A 22755-nucleotide genomic window follows, 5' to 3' on the forward strand; every position below is an offset into this window, starting at 1 on the left:
GCCAGACTCATTGCAATCCGAGTCTTTAACCCCCGTACCTGCCTGGACGATATCTATACTTTTAGTTACTGCTCTCCTCCTTCCCGGGCGTTCTGGATAGAAAAGAAAGGAATCTCACACTTTCAAGCTTCATTTCGACGAAGGAGCGTCGGAACGAAGGGCAGCCTGGGTTATTTGTAGGTGGTATCTCTTAGTCCTTGTATCATAAATCATGTATTAAGTATCAAGTATCAAGTATTATATCTCAAGTACCTAAATCACCAGTCCAGCCTGGCTGTCATCTTCCAATAGCAATATCATTCACTGTATTGATCAGCTCTATCTATCCTCAATGAATGCCTGATATAGAATACCTACCTGTACCTAGGTAGTTTAGTCCTCACGGTGTGACTTCCACAACCACCACAATCACGATTTACCACTACTGTCGCCATGTTTCATTCTATCTTGACGTCTGGTTGATATCTACATCTCCAATGGAGAAGAAGAGAATGATATTATATATATATATATCCATCACATATATCCATCACATATATCCATCACATATATCCATCACATATATCCATCACAGAGCTCAACTGCTTCCCTTAGATAAATAGATAAATATATAGATCTACCTACCTATCTACGTACCTAACGACCCTTCCCAAGAATGAATATAATCCATTATTTTCCTGCAATAGTCATAACCCAGGAGTTCCATGGCGATATCTACTCCGATCATCAGCATCATCATCGTGAATAATAATAATAATATTATTATTATTATTTATCTAATCCTATTCACCACTTCTTACCTTTTCAATTATATATATCATATATATATATACCTACATATCCCTTTCCTATTCCTGCTTTGACCCAATTCACAATCACAATCACATTCGTTGTCTTTGCCTCCCCATTCATTGCCTGTCGCCTGTCGCCCATTATTGTCCAGTCTATCTATACGCATAGCCACAGCCATAGTCACAGCCATAGCCACCGTTGAAGCAGTACCCAAGCCATTGCAATGTCAACGTTAGTCCCCGCAGGTACACATCATCTTGAAAGAACCTGTGGCAATAGCAATACGTGCTGTTCCGAAATACGTAGTGCAACAAATAGTGTATACAATAAATAGTGACATTACACGAAAAATGAGTATGAGTATGAACATGAGCATGAGCTGAGCATGAGCATACACAACTGTATTCTCAACACGAAATGAATGACTACGTAACGAAGAAGAGTACACAACAAAACAAAACAGACAAAACCATCACAAACTCCTCACTCCTTGCTAAACCCTCAACCGTGTCGACCTTGCCAGGATTGCTCCCGCCCTCATCTAACCATAAAAGAAGACTCCATCATGTCCATCCCACGCCACGCCATTCCATTTCATTCCGTTCACCCTGAGCTCATGGCCGAGGACTCGGAAACACCTATGGTCCATGTCCCAAATTCAAACGCTGACTTCCCCATCATCATCCTCTTCGACCCCGTTACTGGAGTTCGATAGGACCTTGGTACACTCGTCCACGGCGGCAGTCAATTCTTCTCCTCGACCACCATTTTCTTGGATATCCTTGTTTTTGATGTCACTCAGGATCCGCTCAAAGTAGGCCTTGAGGGTTCTCAACCCTCGCAAGTATCCTCGGTCAACATCGTGCGGGTGAGCTGGCGGCGCTTGCGCGTTCGGAGGGAGTTCGTCCTCGCCGGTGATGCAGTTCGCAAAGTCGACAATCTTGATCTCTATGGGCGGCGGCCACTTCTTGCCCTCCTTCTTCTTGATTTGAGCAATATCCAGTCCGTTCCGCGCCGCCTCCTCGGCCTCGCGGGACTTGTGAGGTTCGGCGTCGTACAGCATCAGGAGAGAACTCGCATAGAAGCGATACCCAGGTAATCGCCGCACCATGCTTTCCAGTTTGGACAGCTTGTGCAGGATGGTCGGAATGTGGCGAGCCACACTATCATAGCTGACTCCATCGTACAGAAACCTGGTGAGGGCTTCCCGAAATTCACGCCCGGCCTTGAGATCACGACCGTAGTATTTGTCTTCGTACGTCACCTTTTGTGTTTTGGCATTGAACGTCTGCATGCCACATATCCGGACCCCGAGTTGTTGCGACGTGGTTGTCTTGCATTTGCGTCGCTGAGATTCCATCTTCTTCTTACTGGCTTCCACGCCGAACTGTCTCGTCCCCATTTTCAGATCGAGCACACAAGGCCGTCCCATACCACTGGTGAGATCTTCCAACAGAATAAAATAGACAACCCGGTCGCCACTACTTGAGGATTGCGCATCTTTGGGATTGGTGGGAACAAGATCTGTCTGAGACTGTTCTCTGGAGTCACCTGCCGTAACTATTGAGGCCTTCGCCGGATCAGAAGACTTGGACAAAGACTCATTTGGCGCCTCTTGAGAGGTTTCCGAGTATGTGGGTTTCTTATTGCCGTGATCTGGTTGCTTCTCTTGATCCATGGCGAAGACCTCACTGTTGGTGTCAGGGCCAATATCAGTAGCGTACGCCTCGTCCTCAAAATATTCAAGGTCAGCCGTCTCTTTGCCGTTGACAGATTGTCGCCGCCGTCGGAGACCCATGCCGGAGTGACGTCTCTTGACGAGCGGTTTGCTTTCTGTGCCGGATGTAACGGACATATTTGACACGTCACTACCTGTTGTCTTGACCTTTTCAAGGTTATATTTCATCTCTTCCAATGCCGGGACTGAAGAAGAGTAGACGCCATTCGCAACATCGTCTTCTTTAGTGGAGTGATTTGCTGGAGTGGGTGTCTCTGCTTGTTTCACATTCAAAGTGGGTATGTGAGGTTGCTCTTTGGGTCTCTCCGACGAGTTCAACTCCTCACCTGGTATTGAGTTGACTGAAAGATTGCTTCTTCTCCTTCTAGGGCCTTGGTTACCTTTCAGTCTGGGCACTGTGCTGTGCGAAGGGAGGTGTCGACGGTAGTACTGTATGGGTGGTGGTCCAAACACTTCCCGAAGGATCTTGTCTTTCAAACCCTCATTCACCGAAGTGTTCCCCCAACTACTCGAATGATCTGGCATGGGTGGCCGATTCGGTGACTTCTCAGCTTCCCGGCCATTCCTCGGGCCCAGTGGAGACAATTCCAGATCCTTGCTACGCCGCCGTCCATGATTTGGATCAACACTTCGAGGTCGCTCCGGTAGAGCGAAATAGTTTGAAGGAATGATATGCTTGTTTTGTTCCAGAATAACTTGCGGAATGCTGCCTATTTGTTGTGAGTGGCTTACTATCCGTGGCTTCTCGAAAGGGGCCGAAATCCCGGGCCGGACAGCGGATTCTGCTTTCTTATTGCCGGCGATGTTCTGACCATCGCTGCCATTGAGACGCGCTGCCCCGGCTGGATCCTTGCTCCCAATTTCGGGATTCTGAGCCTGCTTGGGCACTTTGGAGAAAGTGACATTGAGCACTCCAATGTACCTCGGAAGAAACTTGAGCATGTCGGGATGTCTTTGCTCGATTCTTTCATAGAACTCGTTCTCTCGATTGTTGAGCTGCTTGCAGACGGCTCGCCGCGAGAAGCGGAAGATTGTAGAGTGGCCTCCAACTTGATGCTTGTACGGCTCCAGGACGACCTTTGCCTTCGTGTTCGGGACGGCAACTTCGCTAGGCTTCTTGAGAAAAGTACTTTGCTGTGTCGGCGTGGTAGCCATATCATCATGCTGACTCTGAGGGCCCAAATCATCTCCCGACTCAAGCTCCGATTCTGATGTGCTAATCGTCGTAGCGCTAGGAGCCTCTTCCACTGGTGACAAGGCCGGAGTGGGTCGTTCTGGTTGCTCTTCGTCGATGGGGTGGTAATTTCCGTGGAACAGTTTCTTTTCATTCTTCGACACAACCGAAATGTCAATGTGCTCAGGCCTCCGCGGCAAGTCGACCTCGTTGTTGTTAGAGGGTTTCGTGGCCTCCGCAGCTGGAGTTCGAACTTCGCCATGCTTACCGAGGTCGGCAACAACCTCTCCGGGAGATGTAAACTGTTCAATCTCCTCCGGCGAAGGACCTGGGTGAGGGTAATAGACAGCAGCGGAAATACGTTCCTCTTCATCATCACGGGTATCCGAGGGACGGAGCTTGACTCCCGAAAAGGCATGAGTTTGCTCCCGTTTACCCGACTCATCTTGGGTCCTGAGCGACGCCCTCTCCGGTTTCTCTGTGCGGTAGGCACTCCGGATCTCTTCTAGCAGTGTCGTGGGCAGGTGAGGCCTCTCCGCAAGGTCCTGCTGACGGAAATAGGGATCATGCTGGTGTTTTTGCGGGGATGGAGCCCCGGAAGCTTTGAAAGCGCCTGCGAGACTACCATGTCCTTGCGTTGACGCGGAGGCAGCGTCGAAATAGTCCTCTGAGTCTGGACCAGCGTCTTTACTTTCGGTGCTAGGGCCTGTAGGACGCGAAGAGGTTTCTTTGTTGTCAGCAGCCTCAGGAATACGTTCGTTGAGTGTATGGACAGGAGTCTGTGCGCCCGATCGAGGATCGAAAATTCCCATCATATGGCTGGCTTTTCTGCTTCGTGCTGTACCGCCAGTCTCTGGGTTCTTGACCGTGGCTTCGATGCTTTTGTCAACATGGGCTCGACCGCGGCTTACGCTGCGCTCTGCCCGGGGTCCTTCTTTCAACGCTGCTCTTATCGAACCACCCCTTTCAGGCACCAGGTATTGAGGGACTTCTCGTTCCGGAGCCTTCTGCACACTTTGAAGCTGCACATCATGGCGCTCTTGTTCGGCGGGGTTCCCTTCATGAACTTTAGCGTCCTGTCCTTGTACTGATCCCACCGTCACATGAAACTTGTCAGCCCATGAGTGGCCATCAGACGCTATTCTTCTGATCCCTTGTATCGTGCCGACGGACGGGCGAGACGGTGGGAGAGAACCGCTGTCTTTCTCATTGGAGGAGTCAGATCTCCCGACCCAATCAGCTTTCCTGGAGGAATGAATTTGAGAGAGTTTGGGTGTTTCCGGAGAAGAAACAGGACGGGAGACGACAGTGGTCATACTTTGAGGAGCAGGCCGGAAGGTATCTGGAGAAGGAGTCCGGGCTACTCCTGGCGTGGGAGAGGTGGGATCATTTCGGGGTGATACATAATGATCCGCAAAGATGCTGTCTCTTTCTGACAATGGAGGAATGGGCTGGTCAAAGGTGGCCGCCCGTGGAAGTTTGTAGAGCGGTCCTCTGCCATTGTATGTCTGTGTCCCTTTTGTCCCCCTTGCAATCGGTATGGGCTTTGTGCTCGCAGAGGGACTTGTAGTGGTGGAGGAGGAGCCGGAGCCGGATTGGCGCCGGGGGGAGGAGTGTCCATTTACCGTGGCGGCAGTCGCGGACGATCTTCTGGCGGGAGCGCTACTTGACATGGGGAGGACATTGGGCACACTGTCGGATGTCAGGGATTGTCCTTGAGCGTGCGAGGATCGATTCGCCAGGAACGGTTGGCGGGAGAGTGGAAAGGCGAGATAGGAGATCGGGCAGCGTTGAGACGAGCAACGTGGTGCGACCCAGGATCAAAGTACCGGGTACACAGGATGCCAACAGCGCTGTTTGGCGGGACTCGTTGGGCGTTAGGAACGAGCCAGGTATGAGGACCAGATTTCGCCGGGCACGTGGGGGAGCGAGAGGCTCAGTTTGTCGAACACGGCGACGCTTCGATGCGCGAGCGTTTATGAGTGGATGCTGAGCGAGGGCGCAGACGCAGAGCGATGTGCACGGGTACTGGGATACAAACACAATATGTAGGTAGTGTGTAGTAAGTACCTAAGGTATGCTGGCGGTTGGATGTGATGGATGTGATGGACTCGGAGGTGAAGAAGGATGATGAATGACAAGACAGGATCGAGGGAGGAACTTGCGGTGCCGGTCGGTGGATTGTTAGTTGTTGTGGGCTGTGGGGGAGGAATGAAATCACAGTCACGGTCCTCAAGTCAAAACTGCGCTGGTGTTCAAGACAACTTTTCTTCCTGCGTCCGCCAGTACACACCATACACCTTCATAACGAGCTGAAGAGATGGATTCAATCTGCAATATACTACACAGCTCCTAGCTAGCTATTCACGCTTTGGAACAAGGAAAGAGATGGTCATCGATGATTCCATCTGCCATCATCCGCGAACTCTGTCTTCCTCCTCGGGTGCGACCATGACGTTGACTTGCCTACCCACGGTATACAGGAACCTCCAGCCTTTACAACAGAAGGATTGTATCTCAGCTCACTGTCTGCGCTATCCTGCCGAACGTCTGTCTCCTCCTCCGCCGCATCCACGGAACTGAACGAGAGATTCTACGGGTGCACTCTTACCCCCTCGCTGCGATATATCCCAGTCTCCCTTTTGCGAACAGACCTTCGCTTGCTGGCCCTGACACTCCCCTGCATCTCAACCTGGCACTGTCCATCCTCCAAGACTGCTCCCGGCTCCAAGTTTTCTTTGTTACAGGGGCTCCCGGCCTTTTCCCATCGGTCCTCAGCCCCAGAGCCAATCGCTAGGCAGTAACGCTGCACGTTGCACTCCCGTGCAAACTCAGTATCGCAGTCCGGACAGCGGAAGGCATGATCCGCATAGACCATCGACCACGATAAGTAGCCACGTCGCCAGCCTAGATGGTCGCACATCTTTTCCGTCATCTCACCGCCAGATTCGATCTTGAGAGGGACGCCACAGAGAGTGCTTTGCAACCGGCCAGGTGCAAAGATGCTGAAAAGGTAAATGACCGGGGCTGAAGGATCACCAATGATGATGGGTCCTATCATGCAAGACTCGAAGTGCTAAACACAAGTCCCATACACGGCCAGGTGCCTGGATTGTTGGCAATGCAAATCCGTTTCTGTTTGATTGCTGCCCAACCATGGCACAAGGGGGACTTCACGCGTCAGGTTTGGGCCAGATATTCCAGTTGTGCCGTATCTTCACAGATCTTGCTGTCCTACTCGGATATTTGGCTGATCGCCACTCTGGGCACGGTTTCCGCCTGCTGCCCTCAGTCTCATGCGGTGACCGAGCCTCGTCGGAGTGTTCTGTCCACGGATGACAGATATCGGTGGCGCTCTCTGGGTGTGGTTGTTCACGACGTTCCAATGCGCTTCTATTTCTCCGAGACACAGCTATGAAAGTAACGTGTGGTTCTGGAATCGATTGACATAGTGTTTCCCTGAAAGAAATCAACACGGCAAGCCCGTGCTGTATCATTTCAAGTGAGGAGAACTCTAGTGCTGGTGTTGTTCTTCCTTGGGCTTCGCACCTAGAGGCAAGGTGGCCCTTCACCACAGCGTACAGTATCTACTCTGTATTGTAGCACTGAATATAACTTGCCCACGTCGTGAGTTATGCCGTATATCGAGGCATCACGTGCTTTTGGAACAACCTGAATCACATGATCTCGTGACGCGCTCTAATCACATGATCAGCTCTTTACGCGTCACCTTCTGAGTAAGGCGCGTCGACCCCCAAAAAGACGATGGCGATGGCGACGTCAACTCACACTTCATAAACATTGCCTGGTCCATATCCATCATCGCCACTCTCGCCCGTAATGCCGTGCGAAATCGCAGACTCAGACGATGACTCCGATTTCAACTCGCCTATCAAATCTCCAGCAGTTCCCGAGGATCTCGTAGGCGATACTACAGTTCCAAGCCAGCCTTCACTCTCCGGCTACGACTTCGACCAGTTCCTGGATCCTACGCAGCGACTGTCAGATCTCTCCCCGAGCCAACGGCAGCCTGACATGCGATTTCGAAGCTCCATAAGTCTTCTGGATGGTACCTCTGAACCTGTCCACTCTGCTACTGCACGGTCAAAGAAGAGGCCCCATAGTGATCTGCTCGAGATATCCAATGATTTCCGCGGCAGCAGTGGTGCAAAGGAGTCGGGATCGAAGAAGCCAAGGGTCTATGGCCACCCCGCCAGGTCTCGAACCGTCCACGACATCGAGTTATTCGCTGGCACTCAGGAGCTGTCGCCAGAAAGAACGCGCCTAGTCAAAGATGGCTTGGGTCAATCCATATCAGATCCGCCACGAGAATCGAATGCCACAAACGGCTCCCTTTCGACGGATCTCACCATTCCTAGTGGCATGCTGAGTCTCATCGGCCAGTCAACCACCGACGGGTCACATCGCTTGACGACCTCAGTGGCTTCGATGGGACGGTACGAGAGCCTCAACTTAGATTTTCGTGGCTCGGGACAAGGTCTTGACGTCAACGCCAACCCATTTGGCTCTTTAAGCCAGGTCTCATTGAATGAAGACCCCAATTCAGCTGAGGCTGAACGCTTTGCGAGTATGTTCCAGGCTAGCGAGGAGCTACAACACTTGGAACGAAAAGAGCAGAGTTCCGCCGGGCCCGATATTGTCTTGTTTGAAGACTCCTTGTTCGACCCACCGCAAGCCGAGCTGGGTCAGGCCATGGTAGTGGACCCCACTCGTCTTATGCAACACGACGGAGCTACATTTGATTCTTTATCAGAAGGCCATGGCCCTGGGAACGAAGCCACAGTCGATGTCGCTGCGAAGACACTGCCTTCAGTGGCTGTAACGGAAGAATCGGACAAGCCTCAGCCGAAAAAGCGCGGACGCAAACCCAAGAATTCCAGGGTACCTTCCCAGTCCCCGGCGCCTGGGGTGTCGGAAGACGTGGAAAGGGATGAACTGGCATTACCAAACATGCCGCCACCAAATCGACCGAGACGAGGGACACTGGATTCATTGTCTCAAGCGCCTCAAGCACCAGGCAATCCTGCTCCAGTCAAGAAGAGGAAGCGGGGACAATCAGAGGAGATTCCTGACGAAGAAGAGCATGAAAAACTAGCTGCAGAAAGCCCCCCCACAAAACAACCAACAAGCGAGCTGAACCTCAGCGACGAGGCGATGATTGGGCTACCAAAAGAGCAGTACAAGCCGCGACCGAGTCGTTCTCGATCCAAGAGGGTCATCGACGAAGAAGACACCATTCTTCTTCCGCCTTCTGTTCCAGAGGCCAAACACGACACCCCGGCCAAAACCACAGCTGCAGATGGAGCAGACGACAAAGAGCAGACACCAGCAATCACACCAGCAAAGGCCAGCGTCAAGAAGTCCGGACGCAAAAGCAAGGTGAAGCGCGCAAAGACATCTGCTGCAGCCCTACTGAAAAAGGCGGATCCCATGCTTAGCGAAGGGGAAGAAGACGTTGTTTGGATGGACACGAAGCCGGCTCCCGTGAAGCTCGACCTGCCGCCCGATCTCAAGGTGCTTAAGAAGGAAGCAGATGCGCCCAAGGAGGAAGATGGGCAGGAGACAAGACACGATGGCCCTGCAGATACGACCACAACAAACGAGGGTGAAAGCAAGATAACTATCGAGATTCCCCTTGCCGCCGAGATTAAGGACCCCGTGGCAGGACCTAAGAAACGAGGCCGCAAACCCAAGAAGGTCCCGTCAAAAGAGGAGACTTGGCCCGCCGACGATGAATCTCAGGACATCATCAACGATCGGCCCGCTCTAGCGGAGAAAGAGGCCAATGTGCCCAGCATGGACGTGGGCGACTTCTCACCAAAAGCGCCTACGGTATCCCCGATCTCGGTCTGCGACTTACAGCCTCCTTCTGCATCACCGGAGAAAGAAAACAATCCCTCTGCAGCGTCTGCACTCACGACACCATCTAAGCCTGCTGCGGAAAAAGGGCCGACGAAGCATTCACCAATCAATGCTCTCAACCTCTCCTGTGGCAGAAAAGTGATCTACCGCGTAGGTCTGTCCAAGCGACAGCACATTCCCAGCCTCTTGCGCAAGGTGCAACGGGACAAACCGCCGCCAAAGGTCGTGGTCCGGAAGGAGCCGAAAGGAAAGAAAGACGTCAATCTCGACCTGGACAACGATGGAGAAGGGGAAGGGGGATCTGGTCTTGCTGCAGGCGAGTTGAGAGGCGCGGATGGAATGCTGATTGAATGGGGTGACTGATGTATGAGATGTGTCATATGGATATGGTCACCCTCCACCTTACGACGAGACGGGTTATGATCACAACTTGCTGGGCCTGAGCACTCCTTTTCGAGCTGCTGTGCTTGCCTGCTAGGAGTCTCTAGCAAAGCACCCATGAGTACCGGCTGGTAAATGCTGGTATTCGTGGTATGCAGGGATGACAAATTCGTTGAGCATCATTACAGGCAGAATGTATTTCTAATGATCAATTAGATTAGCGTGCTACGATCAAATGGCTTTAAGATCATGGCGATTGTTCGTCAAAACTTGAACTGATATTGATATTGATATTGATATTGATATATTCCTCCTTATCGTCCATGCCTTTCCAGTAAAGCGGCATGAGATAATGACTAACCAATATGCCAAGCCCAGCTCGACGACAGCGCAGCCTGCAGTCCGCCGTCTCCAGTGACCGAAAAGTTGTTAGACGAGGTCAGTTGAGCTTCTCGTCCCCATCCATCATCTTTCGCAACGACAGTCATCTCCCCCGAGACGCATCCCTATATCTCCTGCCTCTCCTCGAGGATTAACGCCAGGATCAAGTTCCCACGACAACAGCAATAGACATCTACTCGAAGACACCACTGCCAAAATGGTCAAGTTGGAAGAACTCGAGGACGAGCATTTCCTCAACAAGCCCGAGGCCACATCGGACGGAGCACTGCTAGTCGACGACGACGACGATTACACTGATACCGGTATGCAAGGCTACTTCCGATTCCATCTTTGCCGCTTGTCCTCTGCTTTGCCTTTGCCTTCCTTCCCCAGTTCTCTGCAGCGGGACAGACCGACGACTTGCATTGTTTGCTGGGTGAAAAGGACTATGATACATCAGCCCCCAGAAGTTGGTTGATCACCAGTCTATCAAGTCTTCAGACTTTATTGTTATTGGTTATTGGTTCAAGTCATTGGCATACCAACTTCGGCCAAACCATTACCCTAACAGTCGTTTGCTTGCGCTGCTTCGCTCCATTCTGCTGCTGCTTGTCTCTTTTGTGCTTGATCTCGATCCCATCCCATCTCATATTCTCTTCTGGCCATGACCGACATAACTGACATATTTCGTTGTTGGCATCTAGACTCCGAAATCTCCGACGACGCCTCCGACGCCGGCGCCCTCGAAGAATCCCTGATCGACCGCCTCAGCGCGCTTCGCGACATCATCCCCCCCAAAACCCGCGCGCGCATCACCTCCATTTCCTCGTCTATTGTCTCCGCCACATCCTCAACCGTCAACTACTCCGGCAAGGGCCTGTGGGTGCTCGCCACGAGTATTCTGCTTCTTGGAATCCCCTATGCCCTCGCCCTTGGTGAAGAGCAGCAGTATATGGAAGAGGAGAGGCAGCGGGGCATGATGGCCGAAGGTGCGCAGGGGTTGATCCAGAGCGGCCAGGGCCAGGCCCAAGGTGAAGCGAAGCCGGCGTTGTAACGATGACGGCCGTGCGCGAAGATATAGCAGCCTCCCAATACCAGCGGTTCCGGGAGGAAGGAGGACGAAGCTGTGTGCAGAAGAGACAAGTCACGGAACGTCTACTAAGCGAGGGAATGCTGGTTTGTGTGTTGTTTCTGAGTCGGAGCTATCGCTTGGAGCGCCGGCTTGTCCTCCCGTCTGATGCGACACACCATGTCAGGAGGATCAGAGGGAAGGCAGAGGATTCAATTGTACGATACATCGATGGGTTCCCCAGCGTGGGGGAAAAGCCCTAAGATGGGAATGTTTGTGTGTGGATTGGGGCTGCGTGCGGTTTGCTGGGCCTAAAACAGAGCTCCGAGAAGCTGAAATCCAAAATAATGGCAATATTTCTCTCGTCTCAAAAACATGTCGATATACACATGTCACAATAGAGCCAAGGGAATGTGCGGTCGAGAGAACAGTTGTTTGGAGAAACGTCCGGATTGAAAGCTCCAGCAGCGTATCTTAGACCAATGAATAGGCATTGCATGTTGCGGGTATCTCTCAAAAACATCCATTGCCCTGTCTGCGGCTGAGCAGTGCATCCAATAGTCATCCTCTCTCGGACACGTCAACCAGCCCTCCAATAGCCCAAGAGTGGAAGTCAGATGCAGGCGCAAGAGTGTTTCGGCAGCCGCCAAATGCCCTTTGCCAATTTCATGTATTGCATGCGCATTTCTTTCAGCGCCCCGAACATCCGACGCAGATCGCTGCAATGTAGGCATCGATAGGATGAGAGCCCATCTTGTGAATATCAATCCGAATCCGAATCGACGGCCTTGGTGACGTGATATTTGTCTCCTCCCCACTCCCTGATCAAGCCATTGCCCTTGGCCCTGATCGCACCGACACGGCCCTTGGAGCGTCCTCCCTTCCGGTCGTAGTCTTCCATACCCAATCTGGCGTCTTTGAGGTCGTTCTCAAAGTCTGCCCAGAATCCGCCAATTACGCCCGTCTGCTCCATGTTGTCGACAATATTCTCGGCTTCTTTCTCGCGTTTCTTCTTGTTCATCTTGTCCCGCGTGATAATCGCTTCCGCCGACAGAACACCTTGTTCCTCAAGGTACGACATCAGGGTCTCGTTGAGATGGTATTTCCAGTGAGTCAACTTATGGCCCATTTCGGCATTGGCGGCGCAAAAGCGGCCAAGGTAGAAGCGACGATTCTCAGGAGGCAGGACATATCCATCCTCATCGCGGCTGGCGTCATCATCATCATAGTTCTCTTCGTCATCGTCGGAATTGTCCACGGGCTCCAGTGTCTTCTTAAAATACGGCTGGCCTGAAAGCACAAATTCGTACCGGGCTGGATGGCCGCTGCGGTTGCAGGCATCACAATCGCGTATATTGTCCGCGTCGTCGCCTGGAAGCGCCTCCACTTTCATGTTGGGTCTGGCGAGGATGGCTTTTTTGAAGTCGACTCCCCATGCGGAGGAGATGAGTCGACTCCCTGCTTGAGCCTTCACTTGGTCGTCAATTCGATTGAAAGCGAGATTGTAGAGTTCATCGTCGCGTGCGAAAGCCGGGGCAATCTTGTTCTTCACTAGCCACTCAATGATATGTGGAAAGAGTTCGCGAGGCTTAGCGGACGCGAAGGACGTGAAGGCTAATGGTATGTCAGGATGCGGCCGACCGAGTCTGCCGGTGGCATCCTCGACAATGAAATCGTCCTCATCCTCTTGGGGTTGTCCTCCCTGCGACTCGCGGTCTGTATCAAGGGAAGAATGGGCGGACCCTTCAGACGCAAATTCGTGGTCTGGATGACCAATGAGGTCTAGATCAACAGCTTCATCTTCATCTTTCTCCTCTTCTTCCTCCTCGTCCTCCGAGTCGAGCACGCGCGGAGCCCTTTCTCCAGCACGTCGGCGTCTTAGAAGGTCAAGGTGCTCTCGCAATTTATCCCGTTGCGTCGTGACAGGGCCTCCTCTAGTTCGAGTCTGCGCTCCAACATGTTCCTGCTCAGAGTCCTGCAGATCCTTGAGGTCTTCGTCGAGTTCTTCTTGCTCTCTACGACTTTTGCGTCGCTTATGAGGCGACTTGTGGCTTGCAGACAGTCTGTGGGATTTGGGCCTTTGTTGCACGTTGTGTTCTGTAGCATCATCAGAAGAGATGAACTCGACCTCATCGTCAGCAACAACGAAACCATTTCCACGAGGCTTTTGACTCCTCATGGGTGGGGCTTCCTGGGTATCCTCGTCAGAGATATATTGTATCTCATCGTCGTTCACAATAAAAGGATCATCATGCTGAACTGCTTTTGGCTGGCGGCGTCGGGCGGCTGGCTTTGACGCCATCACAACATCCTCATCGCCACTGCTTTCAGGTGATCCGAAGTCAGAGACTGCGGATTGCTCCTGGCCTGAACGTGTAGAATACGTGGGATGTGATGCTGAGTTTGACTGCAAGCGCGTGGACTGTTTGCAGCGAGTTGAGACGGGTCCTTCAGCAACGGATATGCGAGGTGTAAGTCTTCTCCTCTTCTTCGCCGATGACACCAAATCATCATCGTCGTCCTCGTCGTCACTGATATCCTTGTATACTTTTGGCGACCGAGCTCTAAGAGGAGAGGAGGGTAGGGAGGTTTGTGACGGGGTGCGAGAAGCTTGAAGGCCACTGTAAGACTTGGTTCCAGATAGTATACCATTTGAGAGCATACCTTGATAGGAGTCTTCAACCTGAGATGAGGGTTCCGGAGTAGGCAAGGTTGCAGCCTCTGCTGAGTGGTCCTCGCCGTCTTTTCGGGGTATTGGCGAAGACTGTCTTGAACCACCATACCTGACTGTCGCTAGTCTACCTTGCACAGCCGGACTGTAGGCTGCCTTTGCCGGAGATGAAGATGGCAGGGGTGAGAATTGAAGAGTAGTCTGTTTCTTCTGATTTCGCACCGAACGTCTGGGTACACCCACCCCGGTACGGCCTGCCATGATGACAGTGGGGATGACTGAATCTGTATCTGAAGTGGCTTATAAAATAAGGTAGGTACAGTTATGTGATGGCTGTGTCCGGCCAAAAGAGGGATTTAGTAGCCAACTGTAAGATCTACCGATAGTTTCCAATTCATCATACTACTAGTAGTATGTGGTAAACAGATGTAGGGATTTCGCGCGTAAAAATCTCCGCCCGACCAGGCTGCAATGGGGATGAGGTGAACATGAAGTGCAAAACGCGTAGGATGCGTAGCTCGAAGAGGTCACGCGCAGCCACGTGACCCGGCTGGTCGCGCTACTAACACATCTGTATTTGTACCCTACGCATTTCGCAGCCGCAAAAAGGGGACTTTGGAGGTGGCAGGGGGATTATTCAAATGGACCACTGGCACACCAGCCACACTGCAAGGTCCGGATTTATTTAGTGTGTCTCATGGCATCCAACACCAAGCTGAGTGGTGGGAGTCTCTTCCACCTCCACCTCCAACGCCATCATCCTTGTTTTATGTTCTTAGCTTCGACGTCATTCTTGTGGAGAGCAACATGAAGCGCTACTACTGCCTGGCATGTCTGCGATCTGCTCGACAGTGTTCGTCACGGTGTTCGATCGCCGTCAGATTCCCTTCCTACGATCCTCCATCTAACGATGATGACGATGCCGCCCCCACGATTTTTACAGTGCAGCTGCCAGTGGTGGAAGCTTCGAGGAAGCAGAGACCTGGCGTCGCCGTCACGGTCGTCGTGGAAACGCTGGGAAATTTGGCTACTACTGGACAAAATGCTCTGCGTCACAGGCTTGTGGGCAAATCCTGGGGAACAAGAAAATGCCACACATCCAGAAAGGTCGAGCAGGATCTTTGAACAGTTAGTCCAGAGCACACAATAACAATAATAACAATGATATACGTGGTACCTGCAGTGTGGCTGGAAAGCAGGAATGGAGCAGGGGAAGACATGAATAACTGGGGAGAGCAGACTGCATTTGGAGGTACCCTGGATGAATGCTTGAATGTACTTTACCCAAAGCATCTACCAGTGCCAGTGTACTGTGTGGGTGGCGAGTTACGCAACCACATGGAAATCTGCCACTGGCAGTGGTATGAGACCTGGGATGCAGTAAGTGGAAGCTGCAGGGCACCATCTACCACTTACTACTAGTATGCCACGATTCTGACGATGCACCTCAAGCTGGCCACCTCATGCGGTGCAGTGCAGTCCAGTGAATTTGCGCGTCTGCCAAGTTTCCAGTTGCAGTTGCAGTTGCAGTTGCAGTTGGCAGTGGCAGTCACGGTGGGCATGGCAGATTAAATTGTGGAAATTGTGGAATTGGGAGGAGTAATAAGCATGGGGATAGTGCTAACAACTAGTGTGGCACTTATTACCTAAGTGACTAAGATAGGCAGCCGTAGCGATACTAGTGGCCAGTATTAGCCACAACCATGGGGTCGCTTGATGTCATAATATATTTTATCATGGCATTTTCCATCAACGACATCATCACTTCACATCATTTCACACCTTTCACCCACTGTTGTTGTCGCCCCTGGCCAACTCACGCAACTCGTCAATTCCTTCGCCCCCAGCCGCTGCAAAAGTTCTGGATCATTTCTCCTCTCGCCTCTCTGTTTTCTGTTTTCTCGCATTGAATATCACTCCAGTCTCCACCAGCCTCTTCATTCACGCCCCAGTGTGATGTATTCGCACACGTACTGTACTCTGTAGTACCAACAGTAGTAGCCTCATGCTCCGTACTCCTGTAGAAGCCTGTCCTCCCATGTGTCCCTAGCAAGCCACACTCCTCCTTGTCTAGCCTGTCTAGTTGACCCCTGCGTTCAAATGAAGCCAGATCATGGCCAGATCGCTGCCAAACCGGGAACCAGAGGTGGGCGCCTGCCAATCGCCGTTTGACGCCTTTGTGCCACCATTGGCAAAGCAAGAAGTGACAACCTGGAAAGGGAACAGACACTGGCAGGGTCTGTGATGCAGTGGGTGATGTCTGATGTCTGAGGTCTGATGTCTGATGCAAGACTCAAGTGTCTGATGCCCCGTGGGAGCGTGCCCTGTCCTGCCATGCCCTGCAAGTGCCCTGTGTTGCCCTCTGGACTAGAATGAAGGCATTACAACATCCCCCTCCCGTCCTCCATCCCTCCCCCCAGCCTTCACTCAAATACATCATTCCTCTCCCTGTTCCTTACTTCCCACCTTTTCTCTCTTCATTCATACCACTTCCAACCCAATCAACCCTTACAACGCACATACACTCACACGCGCGCAACACATTTACTCTCAGCATCCTCATTTGATACCCCGCTGAGTTTGTGTATCTTAATTCTTCCTGCTGTTGTGATACCCCCAGTCCTGTTGTTTCCCTTCTACTGCTAGTCGTCATCAATCATGGCCTCTGTAAACCGTCCCACAAACACCGCAGTCAAGGAGAAAGACATCAACCAGAAGCTCCAGCTGTACGGTATCTTCCAGGCCTTCTCGAACGGCAAGGTACCTTCCAACAAACAAATCGATGTCGCCCTCAACAGCGCCCTCGAGTCCAGCGCCCTTTCTTCGCCCTCGAAGAAGCTCTCGGCAGAGGGTCGCGAACTTGTCGCCGATCTCAAAGACGTCATTACGCAAGCCAAGTACCTGCTCCTGTCCAAGAATGATGGCAACCTGCTTCAGGAATTCATCTGGGACAGTCAGCACCTGGACGCCAACAACGCCAGCCTCCCTAATGCCCCCACAGACAAAGACACCGCTAAGCAACACGGCAATGAAGCCCTCGACGGCATCAAGACTCTCGGCAGACTGATCCTCTCCAATGGCCAATTCCGCAAGCTGTTGAACGACGCCACCGTCCTCCTCCGAGACATGGCCGGCGACGCTGCTCAGAGTGCAGCCGACCGTGTCAATCCTTCGGAAGATAAGCTGAACCAGATCGATCATCCTGCGGAGGATAACACATGGCACGATGTTCCATCGAAGGACCATCTAAAGAACCAGGCTCGCTCTACATTCGACAAGAACAAGCCATTCGATCGCGAGCAGGCTCAGCAAGCTGCGCAGCAGGGCAAGGAAACCGCTCAGTCGCAGAACACCGACGACCCTAAACAGTCTGGCGCTGCAGGCCTGAAGACGACCGCTGCGAATCTCAAGGAACAAGCCAAAGCAAACATTCCTGACGAGCACCAGGAAAATGCGAAAAAGACAAAGGATGCCGCCAAGGAGCGTAGCAAGAACTACCTCAACAAGAAGATGCCCAAGGAGCGTCGCGACCAGACCATCTGGCGCTTGAAGAAGATGATTGCTGAAATTCAGGGCCATTCAGACTGTAAGGCTACACGTTGTACCCTCACCCCCACATCATTTTGACTAACTTCTTGGCAGATCAGGAAGCCGTTGGGACGCTGCTCGACCTGGCCGAGACCTATGGCGGTCATGCGAAGAACGTCAAGGAACAATCCCACGGGACTGTCAAAGGTGCACATGGCGACGACAACTTGAGAAGCGCCGAAGCTAATCTCAAGGTACGTGCAGGATTTATTCGTGACAATAGATCAACGCTAACCAAATTCAAGACACTCATTGAGCGCTTTGCGAACTTCACCAGCACCGATGACTTCTTCGAGTCGTTGAACGACATTTACAAGGATGCGGATCGAGACCCCGAACTCAAGGACTGGTTCAAGTCTCTCGACAAATTCATCCGCAAATGTCTCCAGGAGCAGGGCTTCATCCTCCAAGACGCTGCCACCGATGAGTGGAACCAGCTCTATGATCACGGTCACTTCCTCCTTCGGGACCGTTACCGCAATCACACAGACCGCATCTTGGATGAAGTCAAGTTCCTTGCCGACCAGTTCGAACAAGACCCGCAGAACAAAGCGTTCGGAGACGCTGTGCAGAAACTCTTCCTTGACCTTGGTCAGGACGAGAATGGCAAACCAGTGTTCAAGACGCACCTTCTGAAGGATGTGACCGAGGTTATCATCCCGGGCATCTTTGAGAACACCCGCTATGTGCCCATTCCTCGTATTGAAGTCTCCGATCCTATGATCGACGCTGTGGTCGAGAATTTGGTCATCGAGACAGACAATCTGTTCCCCAACGTCTTCGAATTCGGCAGCGACAACTACTTCCGTATGGGCCGTAAGGGAGTCTCGAACAAGAAGGACAACAAGATCATGATTGCTGGCTCAGGCATCCAGATGGATCTCCGTGATGTTGCCTACTACATCAAGAAGAAGCAAGGCTTCCCGTCCGTCACCGATAAGGGAGTCATGGACATCTTCTTGGGCGGCGAGGGCTTCAGCTTTAAGATCGCTGCTCGCAATGCCCAGAAGGCCGACCGTACTCATTTTGTGGCCGTGGACAAGGTCGATGTGACCATCAAAAACTTGAACATCAAGCTCAAGCAGTCCAACCACAAGCTGCTCTTCAAGATCGCCAAGCCGTTGCTTTTGAAGGTTATGCGACCAGTCATCCAGAAGATCATCGAGAAGCAGATCAAGGACAACTTCGAGAAGTTGGATGCCTTCGCATACACCGTCTATCAAGAAGTTGAGCGCGCTAAGACAGCGGCAAAAGAAGATCCGGAGAACGCCCCCAACATCTTCCAGTCCTACGTCAACGCCGTGCAGGCCAAGCTTACGGAGAAGAAGGAGAAGACCAAGGAAGTCGCTTCCAAGACCAACGTCAACGTGGCCGTCACCAAGCAAGATTCCATGTTCAAGAACATCTCTCTGCCAGGTGGTATTTCAACCAAGGCCACCGAGTACAAAGAACTTGCTGCCAAGGGTGAACGCTGGGAGTCTCCAATCTTCTCCATTGGAAGCGCCAAAGAAACCAGCGGCATTCCGAAGGCGAAGAAGGTTACCCGCAAGCCGCATAGCACCACCACTCCAGTGATCCGTGGAGGAAACCATCCTAACAGCGAGAACTCCGGAGCAGGATATCAATCTTCGACTGGAAACGGCGGTGGATTCGGCAACCAGGTCGACCGAGCCTTTGATACCCAGAAACCCATGGGCACCAATGGTTCTGCCAACGTCACCAACGGCAGCACCAACAAGACCTATTACGATGGAGTAACTCAACAATAAGCAGCACCGTTGGCCTTGCGGAATCCAGTCTTTTGGTCGCGAGACATTTTTCTTGATACCCAGTCCCGGAGTCGTCAGTTTCTTCTATTGATTTTGAGCATGGATGTTGTAATGGGAAGGAGAGACGAGAGAGGGTCGTGCTCGGTTGAGACGACATGGTCGAGACCAGACTTCGATTTGGCCGTTGTTGCCACCATGGTTGAGACTGAAGATAGCTAGCTGTCTTGACAGTGGCGAAGACAGTCTCCTTTTGTTACCGAGTCGAGTCACTGCAGTTTTGTACTAGTAGAATATGGCAAAAAGCTGAAATATCTTTATTCCTAGATCAAGAATCCTTTACCGCTGTACTGCTTACCTACTTGCGGCCATCTCACAGATGCTTATATCGTTCGTAATATCTGCTTTGGGTAGTTGTCGGTACTGTTTGATACAGAGTTTAAGTGGTCATCATCATTTCACGTGATTGCAATTCTACGGCAACGCGCGACGCGTCCAAAGCGCGGATCTTGATTGCTGCCGGTTGCCTTGCCAGTTCTGCATCTCACTGACTGCGTTGCATTGCAGCCCTTTCGCCAGCATTGTCCCTTTCTTCTTGTTTTTCCGTTGGCCTTTCATGAGTGTTGGATCCTTACTTGTCGTTCATCCCTCCATTCTGGGGGCCTCCCACCCTTGGCCATGCCTTTTGCCAAACCCAAAATACCGGTGTATCCACGACCAGTATCACCCATCTGCGCGGACGAGATACCTGTCTGCAAGGACACAATAGTGTACTATGGTGGCGCCGAAGGATTTGATGAGGAGGACAGGCACACGGAGACAATTGCAACGAAGCGACGCATTGAGAGCTATGCAACTGCATATCTGCGGGGAGAGTCTCTATTGATCTCTGCCGCCCAGTTGAAGGGCCCTTTTGACAATGGATGGCAAAACCCATGGAAAAGACGGAAGACAGCCACCAATATCAAGCACAAGACAGCACAGGACACGACATGTGAGACTGTCCGCAAGCCTGCAAAACTAAGGACCTCGTCGTCTGCTGCACCTTCGAAGAGACATGCATTGCCACAGACCGCTGCCAAAGCAATTGCGCAACCTGAACGTTCCGCCCAGATCTCCTCTGAGACAACTCGTCGCGTGATATCACAGCATCATTCTTTGGGAGGCGGTGCCGGTGAGGTGCATCCCAAGACACCAGGCCAACCTTGTTCGCAGGAGAATCACAAAGTCGAGGATTGGCTAAGGAAGAACGACTCCTATATGCAACCGGACTTTTCTCAGCCGTCCTTTTCCTCTCCGTTGGCGAAGAAAAGCCCATACTCCAGAACGAAGGAATGGGAGTCTGCACCGGGCGAGGTGGGCTTACCGCCGATGCTGGATGCCATCGTCCAAGTTGCCAAAAGCATGCGGCGCAGCAGCCATTTTGGTACCAGCGAGTTGGTGCAAGACGGTCAAAAGAACGGGGCTTGTTCGCAAGCAGGGGTTATACAGCCAGTCACTGGGACTAGAACGGCGAGGAAGTCCACGAGGAGCTCCTCCTGGCATGCTGCAGGTCCACAGGAGATGAACAAATATCGAAGCGACACCATGGACGGCTTCAGGGCAAAGGGTGCAGTTTTGGAGACAAAGTCTACTTCAATGCCTGCTGCCAGCATACCTACTTTCTATGCCAGCTCTGACAACCGCTACGACCATCTATCCAGCCAGCCTCGGCCTGAAATTTCGACTCTCCCTCCTAGACATGATCCCAATCAAGCAGTAGCGACAAAAGTGGTGAAGGCGGAGAGTCGGGGAGGTTCCAATGCAGAATCTGCTGTCGCATCCTCACCCCTATCTCTGGCACCAGAAAATACACTGCCGAATGAGCTTGAGGCCATGCCGACATATACGAAAGATCAAACCAACGCGAACACGAACACGAACACAACCAACGACCTCCCATCTGCCCAGGTCTTACCACAACCAACTCTGCGGTCTAGGCGTTCCGATATGTCAAGCAATGGGGACATGCTTGAATTGCCCAGGGGGCACGCGGTATCGCAACTCATTGGTGTCAATACAATTGAAAAATCAGCCAGGCCAGCCGAGGTTGAGATTGAGGCGAAAGCTGTGTGTGCCGGTCTGACAAGATCTCGGACCCCAAGCCGCTGCGAACCCGCAGACGAGGAGCATGTTGATGCTGCGGAGGCACCCGCCAATGATACTTTGTATTCACATTCCACTGTGACTTCTAAAGTTCATACCGCTACAGAGCCTAGCCCAGAGCATGATAGAAGTTCCCTGAAGAAGACGAGCTCAATCTGTCGAGTGACAAAGAGCAGGAAAAAGGCGTCTTTCGTCGCAAGTGAACGGTCTCCGGGATCATCGCAAGGTTCTATCAAATCGGCTATGAAAGTTGCGAAGCCCACTGTCTTGAGTCAGAACAGGATGAATTCGAAATCAGCCTTGTCTCAGTCGCTTGGCTGTGACGAACGGGATGGTGTGGAACAGACCTCACCCTGCAATGCGATGCGCGCTCCAAACTCATCAAGGATGATGGCGGCGCCGAAAGGCATACTCAAATCATCTCTGTCGGCGAAAGAGGAGCCGCCCATCTCTTCAAGCAAAGCGGCCTCATCTTGCTCGAAGCAGGACGCGCAACGAGCGATGAGGCTTGACACGATGGAGAAGCGGTCCGGGCTGATTAACGATGAAGACTTTGATCTAGATGCTGCGATCGATGACTTGGGCAGTTTCCTGGGTGTATGGGACGCAGAAAAGGAAGCAGCGAGATTGTCCAACGCATCAGGACAGACTCACGTTGCCCATGAGAGTGGGATTTGATGCAGCACTGCAGCAGACAGCATCATGGTCTCTCTAGATAGTCGACCGTGGTTGAGTGTTAGATGCGTGCCAGTCGAGAAGAATGGATTGCAACGATTGGGATTGGAAAGGCGTCCGCTCTGTCTCATGATCTTATCACAACTGCAGTCTTTCTGGTTGACCACCTGAATCATGGACATGGTCTACTAGTATCAAGCTGTTGATGCCGTACGCCTGGTCCAGTTTGTACATGTAAGTATGTTGGTAGTAGATAGTAGTACTGTGGTAAATCATGCTGCTGGTGAGCTCGACAACGCCAAGGCCGGAGCCTGATGACGATGCAGTGCCGGAGCCGGGTTTCGGCTCATTGAATTACGGGACTTCCATCTGTGCATTACTATCAGCAGCACTTCACTCTTAATGGATTGACTCCTCGAGTGTGTCTTCCAATACCCCAGACGAACATCCTGACTCACACGCGTCGACGAGTCTCCCTCGCAGTCCGAGATT

At 52.0% G+C, this 22755-nt stretch overlaps 6 protein-coding genes across 6 annotated transcripts; 4 read left to right on the forward strand and 2 right to left on the reverse strand.

The window, feature by feature from the left end:
* Positions 1–1450: 1450 nt before the first annotated feature.
* On the reverse strand, positions 1451–5377 carry A1O1_09188 (uncharacterized protein; the record flags this gene model as incomplete). Its single annotated transcript, XM_007730044.1, has 1 exon — positions 1451–5377. One exon carries the CDS (start codon positions 5375–5377, stop codon positions 1451–1453), a length of 3927 nt encoding a protein of 1308 aa, XP_007728234.1.
* A 2167-nt stretch (positions 5378–7544) lies between these two features.
* Positions 7545–9950, forward strand: A1O1_09189 (uncharacterized protein; the record flags this gene model as incomplete). Its single annotated transcript, XM_007730045.1, has 1 exon — positions 7545–9950. One exon carries the CDS (start codon positions 7545–7547, stop codon positions 9948–9950), a length of 2406 nt encoding a protein of 801 aa, XP_007728235.1.
* A 616-nt stretch (positions 9951–10566) lies between these two features.
* A1O1_09190 (uncharacterized protein) lies at positions 10567–11403 on the forward strand (the record flags this gene model as incomplete). The annotated part of the gene is made up of 2 exons (XM_007730046.1): positions 10567–10672; positions 11054–11403. 2 exons carry the CDS (start codon positions 10567–10569, stop codon positions 11401–11403), a joined length of 456 nt encoding a protein of 151 aa, XP_007728236.1.
* A 778-nt stretch (positions 11404–12181) lies between these two features.
* On the reverse strand, positions 12182–14350 carry A1O1_09191 (uncharacterized protein; the record flags this gene model as incomplete). The annotated part of the gene is made up of 1 exon (XM_007730047.1): positions 12182–14350. One exon carries the CDS (start codon positions 14348–14350, stop codon positions 12182–12184), a length of 2169 nt encoding a protein of 722 aa, XP_007728237.1.
* A 2397-nt stretch (positions 14351–16747) lies between these two features.
* On the forward strand, positions 16748–19446 carry A1O1_09192 (uncharacterized protein; the record flags this gene model as incomplete). The annotated part of the gene is made up of 3 exons (XM_007730048.1): positions 16748–17675; positions 17732–17871; positions 17923–19446. 3 exons carry the CDS (start codon positions 16748–16750, stop codon positions 19444–19446), a joined length of 2592 nt encoding a protein of 863 aa, XP_007728238.1.
* A 675-nt stretch (positions 19447–20121) lies between these two features.
* Positions 20122–22266, forward strand: A1O1_09193 (uncharacterized protein; the record flags this gene model as incomplete). The annotated part of the gene is made up of 1 exon (XM_007730049.1): positions 20122–22266. The coding sequence occupies one exon, from the start codon at positions 20122–20124 to the stop codon at positions 22264–22266; it is 2145 nt and encodes a 714-aa protein (XP_007728239.1).
* Positions 22267–22755: the final 489 nt, after the last annotated feature.

The sequence above is a fragment of the Capronia coronata genome (assembly GCF_000585585.1).
Source record: "Capronia coronata CBS 617.96 chromosome Unknown acBCG-supercont1.11, whole genome shotgun sequence".
Lineage (NCBI taxonomy): Eukaryota > Fungi > Ascomycota > Eurotiomycetes > Chaetothyriales > Herpotrichiellaceae > Capronia > Capronia coronata.